At 46.7% G+C, this 17155-nt stretch overlaps 1 protein-coding gene across 2 annotated transcripts in view; it reads left to right on the top strand.

Annotated features, from left to right (window-relative positions):
- The window catches only part of ARID3A (AT-rich interaction domain 3A), a 138733-nt gene extending 121933 nt beyond the window's left edge, over window positions 1-16800 (top strand). For both annotated transcript variants that reach the window (XM_030219437.1, XM_030219438.1), the window contains exons 6-9: window positions 7595-7839; window positions 11393-11683; window positions 12157-12246; window positions 13958-16800. In XM_030219437.1, coding sequence (XP_030075297.1) covers window positions 7595-7839; window positions 11393-11683; window positions 12157-12246; window positions 13958-14094 — 763 coding nt within the window. In that variant the 3' untranslated portion in view covers window positions 14095-16800. The remainder of the gene's footprint in view (window positions 1-7594; window positions 7840-11392; window positions 11684-12156; window positions 12247-13957) is intronic.
- Window positions 16801-17155: the final 355 nt, after the last annotated feature.

Here is a 17155-nt window from a genome sequence, read left to right as displayed (position 1 = left end):
AGTGGTGACCCCCAGCCCATCCTAGTGTATCCTGGGATGTTCTGGGCGGGGCTTCACTCCATATAAGGGAGTTTCTGGCATAGGGTTTGCCTCGGCCAGTGCACCAATCTTTTGCGCGCTGGTTGCTGATTATTGGGGATGAATAGGTTTATCATGCATGTGCATGCTACTTGCGCTAAGAGCCCTGTTTTGCAATCATTTGCATGCTACTTGCATTCAGAGCCCACGAGCACATTGTTTCACGCGCTCGGTGGCGCTGATCATGGGGCGGTAGCAAACTCAGGTGCTAGTATGGCGCTAACGGCCTCTAGCACCTGGGTTTGCTTCTGATCATTGACCCATCAGTGTGAGACAGTTTGGAAGGTGCGCACTTAACAGTGTGCCAGAGTGGCACATTTCCCCTTCCTCTGGTTGCAAACTGCATGTCTGGGTACCAGGTGTGAAAAGACATGGTAAAGTATGTCTCCTTAGGGTGATTGGGTTATATGAGGCATGTGTCTGGCGCCCTCATGATCAAAAGCAAATGCCGGCGCTAGAGGCTATTAGCACCATACTAGCGCTGGCGTTTGCTACCGCCCCATGATTAGAGCCCTCGAGCACATGAAATAACGAGCTCGAGGGCTCTTTGCGCAAGTAGCATGCAAATGTATGCTAAACATGGCTCAGCGCATTCATCCCCAATGATCAGCGACCAGCACGCCAAAGATTGGGTCGCTGGCCGGGGCAAACCCTACGCCAGCTCCTGGTCTGTAGCCCCGCCCAGCGTATCCCAAGATGCACTGGGTGGGGCTGGGCACCGTCATTTTGCGGCGGCGTCAGCCCAAAGAAGAGGAGGGAGGCAGGCTGCGTCCCTCCTCCAACTGAAGGTAGGGGGGCCGGGAGGGGGTTGTCCTAACACTAGACCACCAGGGACTGCTCGGACAATGCTGGGGGAGAGGAGTTGGGGTGGGCTGAAGGTCCACCGGACCTCCAGCCCCCCCCCCCCCCCCGTCGCTCGCAGGATGGGAGGAGGGTTTTGCCGCGACCACCATGGACCAATTTCGGGGGGTTTGGGGGGACTGGAGACCCACCGGATCTCCAGCCCTCCCTGAACCTGGGGGGGGGGTGGGATCGTTGGGGGGGACCGGAGGTCCACTGGACCTCCAGCCCCCGTTGCTCGGGCCTCGCCTCGGGGCAGGGGATGGGGCAGATCTTTCGGGTGTTTGACAGGTTTGGGCTTTTGACAGCCCAGACCTGTCAGACAAGTGCGGGAGGATTGTGCCGAGTGCATGCTCAGGCACAATTCGCCCGCACTTCTACCCGATGATCAGAGATAATTGCGCTGCTTAAATTTGCATGCATTATCTCTGACCATCGGTGCGGTAAAGCCCCGCGCTGTTCCAGCGCTATTTTTAGAGCGCTGTTTGGAACAGCACGGGCTTTTGATCATCTGTCTGTTAGTGCCTCTGTGTACAGACAGATGGCGCCTCCCCACTAAGTACTGTCACTTGGGTGAAGTGCACTTATTGCCCTTATTCAGTAAAAGCCCATGGGGGGGGGGGGGGTAAAGTGTTTTTCTGCACGTGGAGATTGTTTTGTACATAGAAACTGTCTCTTATACAGTAGCACACAGATATGCATTGCATAAAAAGTGGATGTATTGCTTTTATATGATCTGCACATAGGTGTCCCTGGAGATGTAATTTGGACCGAGATGGGGTGGAATTGCACTGTATGCAGGTATTTTATAAAATGTGTGCATACGTTTACATCTTCATGCACCACTGAGGGTGACTGAGCTCATTTTATAATGCACTTTAAAGAATTTTTCAGTTAGGTGCACTGTGTAGCGTTAGCCCTGAAATGCAATAAAGTCCTGTGCCTAAGAGCATTGTGGGTATTTGATTGACTAGGGCATGTATGTATAGGTTATCTTATAGTAAGGGAAGCCCTACAGTTATCTATTTGTACAGAAATTAGCATGGCCTCTACAGGCTGTTAGCATGTTCTGTGGCTTTTCCTTTGCCCAGCCCCAGTCACTAATAGTTTGTAGTAATGCGGTTGAACAATGACCACCATATCACAGTTTCTCTGCTTACATTATCTGAAGCTGGCATAGGATTCTATGCAAAAAAACAGAAGAAACCAGTCTTCGCAAGAAACAACGACAAGAAGGAAGTGACGTCAGCTCCTGGAGATGGCTGCTTAGCTAAAGAGCTCTGTCAGCTCCAGGGCGAAAATAAACTATTCCCCACTCAAATCGAAACGATCTGTCTTCAGGAAACGAGATCGCAAGCGGTATGGCGGCGAAAAAGAAGCTGGCCAAATTCAAATTTGCTTCCGAGGCGCCGAAACCAAGCGGGAGTGCAGGAGCACGAACGACGACACAAGGCTCCAAAATGGCGGCCGAGGAATATGAATCTGATCCGGACCTAGAGGAGAACGGGGCAAGTGACACAGAAATTTGCAAACAGGACTTTGTAAGGTGGTTTAAAGAGATAAAGACTGAAATGGTAACAACGAGGCGCAGCTTGCACTCAGCAGTTGCGGAGTTGCGGGAGGAAATGAAAGAGATCGGTAACCGGCTGGCAGAGGCGGAGGAGAAGACCGAAGCTGTGTCAGCAGAGGTTCGGGATCTGTGGAAGTCTCTTAAATCGGAACAGCAATCTAAGCTAGAGATCGAGATGGCGCTGGAAGATTTGGAGAATCGCTCACGGAGGTGCAATTTGAGATTCAAGGGGGTGCCTGAGGAAGAGCAATTCAAGGATGCAGCCCAGACGGTAAAAGATATATGTGCCTTCCTACTGGAGCAGGACACCAGCTCCGAAGAAGAAGTAAAGGGAGAGCCGGTGGAAATCGAGAGGGCCCATAGGAGTTTGGGGCCACAACGTGGTGGAATGCCGAGAGACATAATTGCTTGCTTTCACAAGTTCACTGTGAAGGAGGAGGTGTGGCGGAAAGCGAGACAAATGGGAGAAATAGAATGGAAATCTGGGAAAATCAAGGTGTTTCAGAATTTGGCAAAGAAAACACTACTACGGAGGAGAGACTTCAAAGAAGTCACGACATACCTCCAGAAGGCTGGCCTGAGATATCGGTGGTTGCATCCCTTTGGAATACAAATTACTGTTGGTAATAATACCCGCAGACTACAATCTCACTTGGGGGCATGGAAACTTCTACGCGATATGGGGTGTACAGATTTGCCGAAAGAGGTGGAGGAAGCACAACTGCAGAAGCAGCATAGCCCGGCCCGAAAGGAGCGGAATGGATGGCAGAAAGTTACCAGACAGAAGGAATATCGATCACAGTCTGTGGGACGTTTGGAACTTGAAAATGAAGATGGCACCTGAAGAAAGCCAAGTACAGACTTTGTGGTTTGAACTTTGGTCTGAAGACAGGCGAGCGGGGTGACCTGCAGGTTGTTATATGATGTTATATGATGGGATAGAGTTGCAGGGGAAAGGAAATGTTGGGGAATGCTGTGGACTGAGTTTATGGTTAATGAGCGGTCCTCTGGGGAGGGCTCACTTCCTGAGGGGTAAAACTGGCTGACGGGGGGGATGGCCAGTTGAAGGACAAGCCCACGAGTGGGAGGGCGGGGGGAGACTATCTAGAAATTAATGACAACGGAGAGGTGGGGGTGGGAACTGTGTGGGATGCATTGAAGGTGGTGATCCGGGGACACCTTATACGAAAAGGGTCTTTTAGGAAAAAGGAATGAGAACATCATGAATTACAGGTGCGGAAAGAGCTGGTAAGACAGGAAGTTAGACATCAACGGGTTGGTGGAGCTCAGAATTTGGAGGAACTCATTAAGTGGAGAACAGAATTACAAACTATACAGCTGAAAAAGATGGAGTTCCATAGAAGGTTAATGCAACAGAATTTTTTTGAATTTAGTAATAGGGCGGGAAATATGCTAGCAAGGAGGCTTAGGGAACGAAGGATAAAAAATACAATTGTAAAAATTAAAGGGGTTAACGATAGGCTCCATTATCAGGATGATGAAATTAGAGAACAATTTGTGAATTTCTATGCTAAATTGTATGCCAAGGGAGATGGGCCCCAGAAACAAGACATCCTTGAGTTTTTATAGGAATTAGATTTACCAAAGATAACAGCTGAACAGAGGGCGGAGTTGGAAGCGCCAATGGACCTAGAAGAGGTGCTTTCAGTCATTAGAGGTTTGAAGAGTGGGAAGTCACCTGGATTGGACGGTTACACTGCTAAATTTTATAAGATCTTTCAGCAAGAATTAGGGCCACTCTTGGTAAAGGTTGGGAATGTATGTTTTGTTGAAGGCAATCCACCATTGAGTATGAGGGAGGCAGGGATCTCGGTACTACTAAAACAGGGACGAGATCCTACAGTATGTGGGTCATATAGACCGATATCTCTGCTTAACGTTGATGTTAAGATACTGGCCAAGGTAATAGCGGAGCGATTGAAGGTACTGCTTCCCTCGCTTATACACACAGATCAGTCAGGTTTCATAATGCACCAACAAGTGAGCGATAACATCAGACAAACTCTAAATATAATTTGGGGGGCACAGAAAAGGGGGGACTCTCTGGCATTGCTCACAATCGACGCTGAGAAAGCTTTCGACAGAGTCGAATGGGAGTATTTATGGGAGGTAATGTTGGAAATGGGACTAGGAAGCCTATTTGTAGGGTGGGTGAAAGGGTTGTATACAACACTGGTGGCCAGGATCAAAGTTAATGGGGGTTGGTCAAATTCATTTGACATTCAAAGAGGAACGAGGCAGGGCTGCCCCCTCTCCCCGTTGTTATTTGCTATTTCTATAGAGCCATTAGCACAAAGAATTAGAAACCTAAGAGATGCTAAAGGGGTCCGAATGGGGGGGAGAGACCACAAAATGGCATTATTTGCCGACGACATATTGTTTTATGTAGGATCCCCGCTCCTGACGTTACCTATAATAATGAGGGAATTGAAATTTTTTGGAACCCTATCAGGCTTTAAGGTAAATCTGGATAAGTCCGAATTAATGGGCATCACGATTTCAGATCCAGAGATGGTACAGTTGGGGAGTAATTTTGACTTCAGGGTGACAACTACGAGCTTCAAATATCTGGGTATTAACATCCCGAGAGATCTTAATAGCTTATATATGTTGAATTATTTACCCCTCTTTAGAGAAATTAGAAAGGACTTAGGTAGATGGAAGCAGGGTTGGTTGTCATGGTGGGGTAGGATAGCAGCCATAAAAATGAATATCCTTCCCCGGTTGTTATTCTTGTTTCAGACATTGCCTATTTTAGTACCCAAAGGGGAGATTTACAAATTACAAATGGAGTTGGGTGGATTTGTATGGGGGGGGGGGAAACAGGCCCGTCTATCTAGGAAGATCATGTGGCGGACTGTGGAACAGGGAGGAAGGGGTATGCCAAATATCCTTTGGTATTATTGGGCAGCCCAATTGCAGCAGATAGGACCATGGAGTAAAGTGGATCTCTCACCAATAACTAATTTGGAGCAGATCTTTGTTCAGGGGGGAAATTTGGATGCGATGTTGTGGGGTTCAACCCCGGATGTGGAGTATAGGAGGATGGCCTTGAATCCCTTTGTATCCCATTTGCTGAGATTATGGGGAGCTCTTAAGAAAAGATTGAGGAAAACCCGGAATAGATCCACATTTGCTTGGATAACACAAGAGCCAGGGTTTATAGGGGGGAAAGAAAATCGGGTGCTCCTCACATGGGTCCAAAAGGGACTGATTCGGTTTCGGGAACTCTTGGATAATAGGGCGATCAAAAGTTTTGAGGTACTTAGGAGGGAATACGATCTTCCTATGTCAGACATATTTGCATATATGCAGGTGAAGGATTATATGTGGAGGGAAATAGGGATGAAGGAGGACCCAGCCATAACTGAAAAATTTGAAAACTTGTGGGGTATTATAGATCTTCAGGGGAGAGGGATATCTAGACTTTATGACTATATCAGGGGAGGGGAATTTGTAAAATTGCCATACATGAAGGCGTGGGAGAGGGATCTGGAAACGGAATTGACCGAAATAGAATGGAGGCGAATTTGTTTAGAGGCCAAGAAAGCATCTATATGTGTCCTTATTAAAGAGAATGCGTACAAGATATTAAGCAGATGGTACTACACACCTGATAAAATAAAGGCAATGTTTCCAGATGCCCCTGACACATGCTGGAGATGTAAGAATGGGAGGGGGACATACTTTCATATTTGGTGGGAGTGTCCGGTACTGCAGGTATTCTGGGGGGAAGTAACAGGTTTGTTAACTACAATATTGGGTAACACGGTCCCATGTGATCCTAAGTGGTGCTTGTTGGGCTGGGGCAATAGGAGGGGGAAGAGATGGCAATGCAGAATAAAAAGGATGGGGTTGGCGGCGGCGAAAACCATTGTGGCCTTAAATTGGAAACAAACAAAGGGCCCTACGGGAAAGGACTGGGTGGAGAGGCTTAGGATAATTGCGGCTATGGAAAAGATGACAGACAGACGTAGAGGGAGATATTGTCACACTGCAGAAGAATGGATGCATCTGGAGACACTTTTTACTGGGAACATAGAGAACGGGGTTGGTTAAGTTACAGTGCTGAAGGGTGGGAAGGGTAGGGGGGGATGGCAAGGTGGGAGGGAGGGTGAGGGGGAGGGAGGGGGGGGAAAACTTTTGTGGTAATGGATGGAATTTTGACTTGTTGGAAAGTTGTGGGAGTCATGCGCTCCAGAATGTTGTTATATTGATTGATGTTCAATAAAAATTTATAAATTAAAAAAAAAAGAAACAACGACAAACAAAACAGCGAAGATGACTGACAAAAATAAATATAAAAATAAAAAATCGAAACACAAGAATATATAAAAAATCTTCAAATTTGTGTATAAAAATATACAAAGGGGGCGACACTCTGGTTGTGAGAATTAAAAAATAGATTTTATTGATCAATGGATAGCAGGGAGAAAAGGACTCGACACAGCTGTGTTTCGGCCATACAGGCCTGCGTCAGGAGTCTTCTCACTGTATGCTGATCTTTTCCGCTTGACTTTGCTTCAAGTATTGTCTAACGCTATAATATCAGGAAAGAGACACACATATTCCCTTCACAATTTGGATAGTATAAGAAATCAGCATACAGTGAGAAGACTCCTGACGCAGGCCTGTACGGCAGAAACACAGCTGTGTCGAGTCCTTTTCTCCCTACTATCCATTGATCAATAAAATCTATTTTTTAATTCTCACAACCAGAGTGTCGCCCCCTTTGTATATTTTTATACACAAATTTGAAGATTTTTTTATATATTCTTGTGTTTTGATTTTTTATTTTTTATTTATTTTTGTCAGTCATCTTCGCTGTTTTGTTTGTTATAGGATTCTATGCACCACACTGGGGGAAAATAGGCATAAAGCCATGTAGCATACAAGGATGTCTCTGTTTGGCTCTTTGCGCTGTCATATGTAGGAGAGCCTAGACTATGACCTGGAAATAAAGTGGAGATGCTGCTAGCTGTGGCAGCACAGATTTGCTTCATATGGACAGAATCCAGGAACAAACCTGAAGCTCCTGTCAACGTGTCTGTGAGACTAACAGAACCACCTTTTTTTGCTTGACAGATACATGAAGTATTTATACCCCTATGAATGTGAGAAGAGAGGACTGAGCAATCCCAACGAGCTGCAGGCTGCCATTGACAGCAACAGGAGAGAGGGACGCAGGCAAGGCTTTGGAGGCGCACTCTTCACGTACTCACCTAGTGGGACTCCTAGTATACTCTCATCTCCTAAGTTACAAGTACCAGCTTTGGGACTGGCTACAGCCACCATGAATGGAAGTGCGCCTGGCCAGAAAATAAAGAAAGGTAATGTGAGGCTGACCCTACTTTGGCAAAAGCTTCTCCATTTAATAGTTGCTACTGCATGCTGAACTAGCAAAGAGTGAAAATCTTGAAAGGAGGGGAGGGGGTGAGTGACAGGTTGTTCCTATGTGTTTCCCTTCCCACCCCTGCAATCCCTTCTCTCTATTATTTGAGCACTTATACAGCGGGAATCCCGCAGTTACCACAGGGATGGATCCAGGTCCTGTGAGGGTACGGTGGAAACGTAGACTGGGAGGTCCCCCCCAAACCTCAGGACACCCACCCTGCACGTAGCCTCTTTATTGGGGGGAAGAATCCCATTCTTTCCTGCCCCACTGCCACTGAACCACTCACTGCCGCCGCTTCATTTAAAATGGCTATCAAGACAATCTGGCAAGCAGCAGTCTCGCAACCTTTTCGTGGAAATCTCAGCAGCCATTCTAAAGAAGCAGAAGGGAAGGAAAGAATGAGGATCTTTCCTGCCCCAAAGAGACCACTTGACCTCCAGGGTGTATAGAGGTGTGTGCAGAGAGGGCAAAAAACAGTGAATTTTCGGTTTGTTATAGGGTGGTTGCCTGCAGAAATGAAGAGGGAGAGATGGAGACAAGCATTTGGGTGGTGGGTGGATTGGATGGATGAATGGAGTCGTGGGCTGTTAAAAAAAAAAAAAAGATGGAGGCAGGGGGCTGGGAAATAATGTGGCTGGAGGGAGGGGGTCTGTAAAAAGTGTGGGTGCAGGGAGGGAGGCTGGAAAAAAAGAGTGGTAAGGGTGGCATACATGGAGGAGAGAAGGGAAAGGGGAAATAGAGCACATGGGATAGAAAGGGATGGGAGGGAAAGGAAAGTAGGACATGCTGCTCATGGGTATTTGCTTTTGAAAATGTACATCTTTTAAAATTTTGTATTTAGCAGAGTATGGAAGAAAATACATTTGTTTCTCTTACCGGTATTTTCACTGCTTATAGAATCTGGATTTCTTGCAGAGGGTCAAGGTGACTGAACGGCGGAGTGCGATGTGGTGTGGCGGGGCTGAATGAGCTGGGGATGGAAGAGACTACTTGTGGCGGGGACGGGTTAGATTTCTGTCCCCATACAACTTTCTAGAGTGGAAGAATAGCCTAATGGGTATTGCAGTGAGCTGTGATCCTAGGGGACTGGGTTCAATTCCCACTGCAGCTCTTTGTGACCCTGGACAAATCACTTAACCCTCCATTGCCCCAGTGCAAAATAAGTACCTGTATATAATATGTAAATAATATGTAAACTGCTTTGATTGTAACCACAGAAAGGCAGAATATCAAAATCCCATCGCCCTTTAACCCTCCATTGCCTCAGGTACAAACTTAAATTGAGCCCACTAGAGATAGAGAAAGTACCTGTGTATAATAAATGTAAACCGCTCTGGTTGATTTGTCTATTTATATATTTATTTATTGGGATTTATTAACTGCTTTTATGAACAGATTCACCCAAGGCAGTGTACAGCGTCCAGTTTAAGATAAAACTTATAATCTAACAATAATAATAAAAATGACTGAATATAAACTTAAACACAATAAAACTGGGATGATCAAAATTCCCCACGCTGTTCAGAAACAGCGCCCTAAGAGTAGCGCTGGAACAGTGCAGGGAATTAACTCCCCAATGATCAGTTCTAATAACATGCAAATATATGCACATTTTTAGCATTGATCCTCCAGCGATAGTGTGGGCGGATTATGCCTGAGCATACACTCTGGCACAATTCTCCTGCACTTATTTGACAGGTCCGGGCTATCAAAAGCCCTACCTGTCAAACATGGGCTGGAGGTCCATGGGACCTCCGGACCCCCCTCCAAAAGCGAGGCCTTGTTGACCTAGTGCCCCCCCCCCCCCAGAACAGCGACACGGAGCTGGAGTCCAGTGGATCTCCAGCCCCCCAAGCTCAAGAAAATCCCTGGTGACCCAAGTGGACTACCACACCAACTCCCCCACCACCACCACTATCCACCTTAGTGGTGTAGCGGATCCTCCCCCTTGTACCTCCATGTTGAAGGAGGTAGTAGCACACCCCATCCTCTTTCCACTGCCACTTTCAAAATGGCGACACCCTGCCCAGTGCATCCTGACCATATGGGGCTGGAGGTCCATTTAACCTCTATCCCCCTGTGTCACTGTTTGGGAGGGAGGGCTTGGGGGGCACTTTAGACCACTAGAGCCTCACTTTTGGAGAGGGGTACAGAGGTCCAGTGCATCCCCAGGACATTGTGGCAGCCCAGGCTTGACAATGAGAGCCCGGGCTACCTGATGGGGGTGGGGATGGGAACAGAGCCTTAACTTTAACACTGGTGTAGGGTTAAGATGCTATGCTGCCCCTAAGATCAGAGTGCTGTTCTCTGATCAGAGAGGCGGAATACAAGCAGAGCTCATTAAAATCTCATTTAAATGAGTTCTGCGCTATTGCTTCGCTCGAGCGCTGTCAGCCCGATGATCATGAGGGCACAGGTAAATGTGGGCAGTAGTCCGGCGCTAGTGGTCTCTAGTGCCTGCATTTACCTTTGATCATCGGACTGCTAATGAGGTAAACTTGGAAATATGATGTTGGTACAATACCATAATAGCATAGAAGAATATTCAAATAACGTAGATATAATACGATGTCAGCATAATACCAATGAAACAGCTAATAAGCAACACAATAGAACATTAAAATAACAGCGATATGATGGAAATGCTTTTCTATGTAGCTGAGGGGCCAAGTGCAGATATATAGATAGGGACACGATGGGTAATACAGAGTCAGTTGGAATAAATAGATGGTTGGCTAAACTCAAGGCAAAATCTTTGTACAGGTTGAACCACAGTAAGGCGGTATATCAGATCCATGACCCTTACTCTTGCCCTGTGCTGGTTCAGAGAACTTTTCCATGAACATAGTAAACAGTTTCATTTCAAGGTCCAAAGTTATGGAGAACTTCCCTACCACCTCATTTTAGACAAATTATCTCGTTACTTCTCTTTAAAGCAGAAGTCAAGATTTTCCCTTTTCTAGATGCTTAGGCTTAGTTTTCTTTTTTCTAGATGAAGTCACTTTTACCTGACAGCTTCCCTATCATATTGTTTCTCCTTCTCCCCCTCTTTCCTATTTATATTGCAGTTTTACCCTAGTTCCTTCTGTTTCCTGTTAGTAATGAATGTCCGTTTCTTCTTTCTGTTTTAATAGATTGTACGCCGCCCAGATGGCTTGTCCTGTTGGGCGAGATAGAAAGTCTTTAATAAACTTGAAACACCATTGCCAACAGGTACTCACAGGGCACAGGAGAGTCACAAGGGGACTAGTACCAGAAGAATTTCAGGAACAGCCACAAAATAAAGGCAGTTAATAAATCCCAATAAATAAAGTATTGGGTTTTTTGCAGGGTGACCATTCCAAGGTACTTATGTGCCCTGAAGTGTTGTGCAGTACAGAGTGGATATAATTATTTCCTTTGTGTCTGTGCTCCAATGTGACTTGTATAGAAGAGGGTGGATAAAATCAGAGTTATGTAATAATGAGTGTCCTTGCATTCATTTCTAGAGGAGGACCCTCCTGTTCCAATATCTGTTCCTTCCCGAGTCCCTGTTTCCTTGGCTAGCAATTCGATGGCAGCAGTGCAGGCAGCAGCAGCAGCGGTAGCTGCTCAAGCAGCGGCTTTGGAGCAGCTGCGGGAGACGCTGGAGTCTGGGGAGCCACCAGAGAAGAAGATGACACTGGTGGTAGATGAGCAACAGCGACTGATACAGCGAGCCATTCAGCAGAACCTGCTAGCCATGACGGCTCAAGTGCCCATGAACATCAAGATTAGCAGCCAGGGCACAAGGCTTCCAGGTTAGCCAGCCAGCAGTGCTCCTTCCTTCACACCAAGTCTTTAGGGTGCAGCCCCAGCTCCAGATGTGAAGCTCCGTGTTTTCAAAGCAAATGGTTTGGGTTTTCACTGTGGATCAGTGGCAGCATTGCTCATAGTTATGCGGAAAACCTAGGGTGGCTTCCTGGCTCCTGCTCCCCAGGTTGGACAGGGCTGTTGGGGGGGTGGGGGGAGAGCTCAACCATTTCTCATCAGTGACCTGATAACTGATGTAGGAGTGCATTTGTGCCAGGTTGTGACGAGACATTGGTCTCTTTCTGCTCTCTTGATTGAGAGGAACAGTGAAGCTCTTTCTTTGATGCTGTGTGCTACTACTACTACTACTATTTAACATTTCTAAAGCGCTACCAGGGTTGCGCAGCGCTGTACAATTAACAAAGAAGGACAGTCCCTGCTCAAAGGAGCTTACAATCTGAACATGTTTCTTCTCTGACAGATAACCGTCAGGACTCTGCAGTAAATCTCGCTTCCAATGGCACAAACAGTATTAGCATGTCACTGGAGATTAACGGCATCGTCTATACAGGTAAGTTAGGCTGTAGGCACTGAGCAGATCTCTGCAGCCACTTTAATGGGCAGGCAGGCAGCAGCTTGGAGCCTCCCCCCCCCCCCCCCCCCCCCCCCCCCAGCAATTGAGCATTGATCACTCTTACACTTCTCAAATTAGATGAGTGGGCATTTTGAATATGTTTGAGTCAGTTTTCAGACTATCTATAATGGAGAAAAATTGCATGTGCTTCTTACGGATGGCTTTTTCACCGATTCTCAAAGACATGCAGGCATGTTGCAGGTACTAAGCATATGATGAATCGTGCTTGAAAAATGCAAATACAGTTTGAAAATGCAATTTAAATGCATATAAATGCATACTTTTGGCTCTCAACCTCAGCACGTGCCCCCAGGAACACATCCGCTCTGCTAAACATTGTAGAGGAATGTGTAAGCTTCTAGCCACATTAATGGAGGGCTGGATTCAGAGAACCGCACAACGTGCTCAAGACACTCTGAAAATTCCTCTGGCCATTTTGATCTTAGGAAAGGCAGCATGACTGATCCAAAAGCTTTACTGTGAATCAAACTTTTGGTGTATGTCCACAACTTGGGTAGCATATACTGCATGATGTGTATCTTGGGGTGAGGGGATACTGTGGTGCCCTATATGTACTGAAAGGGAAGGGGAAAAGGATGGTTGCTGTGGGGGGTGGGGAAAATGTGCCACTGCCCAGCAGGGGCGTAGCCAGACCTCGCCAGGAGGGGGGGCCAGAGCCCGAGGTGGGGGGGCACTGTTTAGCTGCCCCCCCCCCCGAGCCACCGCCACTACATCGGACCCCCCCTGCCGGCCTGCCCACGATCCCCTTCAACCCCCCTTCCGCCACCAACTCTCCCCCGCCGTCGCCGCCCGCCCCGTCACCGCAAATGATACTTTTTTGAAGAGAGACTTCCTTCTGCGCTTGAGTAGCGCTTTTCTTCAACGAAGTTCCGGCGATCAGCTGTTTCGACGCTGGCGACGAAACAGCTGATCGCCGGAACTTCGTTGAAGAAAGGCGCTACTCGAGCGCGGAAGGAAGTCTCTCTTCAAAAAAGGTATCATTTGCGGCGACGGGGCGGGCGGTGACGGCGGGGGAGAGTTGGTGGGGGGAGGGGGGTTGAAGGGGATCAGGGGGCCAGGGCCAAATCTATGGGGGGGGCCCGGGCCCCCTCAGGCCCCACGTAGCTACGCCACTGCTGCCCAGTCTGTTTCCTAGATGTGCCTTGATGTCTAGCTCCAATTTGCAGAGAACCAAGTTAGCCCAGTACTAGGCTGGAGATTTTGGGACATTCTTGGTTTTGAACTTAACATCCCAAAGCAGTGTGGAATTTTTAGTGTTTGATCCTGCCTACTGAGTTCAGTGCTGCAGGTCCCATAATGTACCAGGACAGGGTGGTCAGACATCCTAGACTGTCCCAAAATCTCCAGCCTGGAACTGGGTAACTTGGCATTTCTGAATCTGAGTTGAGCAACCACAGCTCCCATGGTGCTTAGCACACACCTGCCTATCGCAGCCCCTCTATGTGAGCCAAGACAGTGCCTTCCATTGCTTTGTACAGTTAACACAGCACCAAGCAGGAAACCAAGATGTGATTTATTGCTCTGAGCCAGGTAGTATAGTGGGAAGACTTGATACTGAGGCCCCGTGTCCCAGAGAAAAACATGTTCTGATTTCTCAATGTTGTCTCCCTGCTCTGTTTTTTGAAAGGTGTACTATTTGCTCAAACACCCAGTTCATCTGCCTCCTCCAGCTACACAAAGGGAAACAGCAACGGCCGTGGCAGCACCAGCAGTGGTCCGCCTTCTGCAACGCTCTCTGTACCTCCAGCTCCTATCTCGCCTTAATTAGCGGCTGTGCTGCTCCTCTCGCCAAACACATATGAGCGCACCACAGCCGATGCCAAAAACAACCCAAAACTTGAATTTCACTTTCTCAGGTTTGTGACCCCCAAGGGTAAGGGGCTAAATAATGGCTTTAAAAAAGGGGTTTCACTGTATGAGGGACAATCGCTGAACTTGGATGATGATGGCTTTTAGCTTTTAAACAGGGAGGGGGGTGTTGTAAATTTTAAACAGTTTTACCTCACTTTTCACACTTGCACTGTTTTATAAATACCTCTGTATGTACAGATGTTATGCCAGACCCTCCTTATAACACATTTCTGGATTATTAAAGAAAAAAAAAAACACATTCAAAAAAAATTAAGTTGCCCCACCTCCTGAAAAAAAAAGAGAAATGTAGAGGTTGAAAGTCTTAGTGGTTTTGTTTTTTATTTTGCTTTCTAAATGCAAAAACTCTTTTAACTATGACACTCAGAAAAAAATCTCTCAAATTTTAAGAGTTTTCTTTTGTCAATATCTATTTTATTCTCAGAGTCAAAATGGGGGCGTAAGACGCGCTGTGTACTTGACCATAGGGTGTTCTTTGAGAAGCAGGACAGGTCCGTGCCGAGCGCCTTTGCAGGCCCAATTCCTTTTGCTGGTGACACTTGATTTCCTGTTAATGCTGGATATGAGTGAAGTCATTGGTTGGGAGGGTGAGAAGAGCAGCTCCGAGGTGCGTGCCTGTTTTCATGGGTTACATAGTTGTGAAGGTGGTGATGTAATGCCCGTAGGCTGAGTCTCCTTAAGTCTGGTCTGGGGGGTGGGGGAGAGTTGGGGAGATCTCCTTAGGTCTGGTCCTGAAGGTTTCTGGGGAAGAGGAAGGGTCTCTCTTTCAGAAACGTGTTGATTGTGCCTTGTCTTAATGTTTTTTGCTTCTGTATTTTGTGTCCCTTTGCCAGGAATTTCTTTTTTTTTTTTATTTTTTTATTTAAATAAAACACTTGTAGGGCCTGGGAGAGCTGTGAAACAGATGTTTGTTTGTGTGAAGCGACTGCATCCTTCGAAGTGTGGGCACAGTGCTATGTGTGCTGAGAGAGCTGCCTTACAGTCCAAGAGAGCTGCTCTGTTTTCCAGTGAAAGATGTGGCTGTTTTTACATGTCAGTGTTTTATCTGAATGTGAGCACACAAGCCGCCCTGTGGATTTCTGTCCTTTAGCTTCTCCTCTGCTTTACAAGAGTAGGTTAAGACTTGAGGTTCTGTGTTCTGAATTTGGGGCTTCAGATAGGATTTTTGTATGCATCTTGTGCCATGTGTGAAGTGCAGCTGTGGTCTGGTGCACAATAGCAGGAAAAGAGGAGGGCACCACACATTTTTTTCCTGGATGCTTTTTTTTATATGTGTCTGTGTATATATTTGCTGCTTGCTTTGAGTCCATTTCCTGAGGGCTGGGGACCCAGGGTACATAGTTTTGAGCTAGGCTGTAAAATACAGGAGGCTTTATCATCCTAGCACCATCTTAAAACAACTCTACTATACTGTATGCACTTTTGATGCTCCTGGGAGGTGGAGTCCAGCTGAAGCCCTGTGATTCTGCAGACAAGCTTGATCTACATAATGGGGAATAGCCTGTTCCATGTCCTCCTGGACACTAAATTGAGAGTGAGTTGTAGATATGGGCGGGGCAGTGTAGCATGCTGCTTTAGTGATATTTTTTTGCCCCTCCCCTTTCTTCAAAGGCTGTTTGTATGTGACTCTCTGACCTGCCATTCATTTGAAAACAAGGAAAATTAGGGAGGACACTTGGTAGAAGCAGAGATTAACCCCTAGTGTGACCCATTCACCCCTTAGATTTCTCCCCTTTTGAAAAGGGGAAAGAAGATGCAGCCATGTTCTGCAATCCTCATTAAAAAAGATCATTAATCTTTTGCAGCCTAGCAGCTCTCTGTGTCCTGGGCATTGTATTCAGGGCTGTACCAGTTGGATATTGACTGGTTACTGCTAAAGGAATAGGAGAGACTGACTTCTCTAGTGCTATGGTACTTCTGCCTGGTTCTCTCCCAAACCCCTTTCAACTTTTCCTCTGTCTTCTCCCATCTCCAGGACAAAAAAGGGCTATATGGCAGAGAAGGCTGTAACCCCCTGCTTTGCTGTTCTTTCGTGGTCATTCTCCTCACCCTCCCTCCTTCTGGGATGTGAGCTTTTGCAGGACTTAGAAATAAGTATTGTATAGTGATAGCTCATGATAGACTTTCTTCCCCTGCTCCCTTTTCAGGACTTGAACATCTTTTCAGGGCTGTGATTTGTTTCCTTGGAAGTGAGGAATGCAGAACTTGTAACCAGAAACACCAAAATATATATATATTTTTTATTCTTGCTTGATCTGCATTAATATTTTGAGTGGATCTGGTTACGTGTACTGTAGCAGCCATTTGAAAGTGTGGGGAAGGGGAAAGCTTAGTATTCTAGTCAGTGAGAGTAAGAGACAGGAGCAGAGGGGTGGCAGAACTGTTGGAGGAGAGGGGGGCATACCTTCAGCTATGTGCAAGTACACTTGGGCTCCATTCATGTTTGTTCTGTACATTGAAGAATGTCTGCCTTCTGTGAAAAGCAGGGGTTCAGGGGTTGCCCTATGGCCCGATCTATGTACACTTGCCCTCAGATTCTATAAAGGTCACCCATATTTGGGTGTGGATCCCAGATCCATATGCAAACTAATTAGTTAATGAGCCGTTAATCAGCTATTGACATTAATTGGCATTAATTAGGACTAATGTGTGGATTTGCTCATGCACTATTCTATAACACTGTGCACTTAAATTGAAAAGGGGGTGTGACTAGGAGAAGGGGCATGGATGGGTCAGGGGCATTCCCAAAATCTGCAGTAAACTGCTATTCTGTAAGCGAGCCAGCCCCTTGCCTAACTGGATGATCACATGTCTGTTTCTTCTGTTTGAATCATAGGGTTATAAAGGGCCAGCAAGGAAGCAGTTGTAGTGCCTGGGAGCTGGGACTTAGTAGCTTTACAGCTGGAGAAGGGGCCTGAGGGATCCTGAAAGCTGGGATACTTCAGCAACTGCTGGA

Source organism: Microcaecilia unicolor, chromosome 11 (genome assembly GCF_901765095.1).
Source record: "Microcaecilia unicolor chromosome 11, aMicUni1.1, whole genome shotgun sequence".
NCBI classification, from domain to species: Eukaryota; Metazoa; Chordata; class Amphibia; order Gymnophiona; family Siphonopidae; genus Microcaecilia; species Microcaecilia unicolor.
This window is presented reverse-complemented; position numbering and strand designations above follow the sequence as displayed.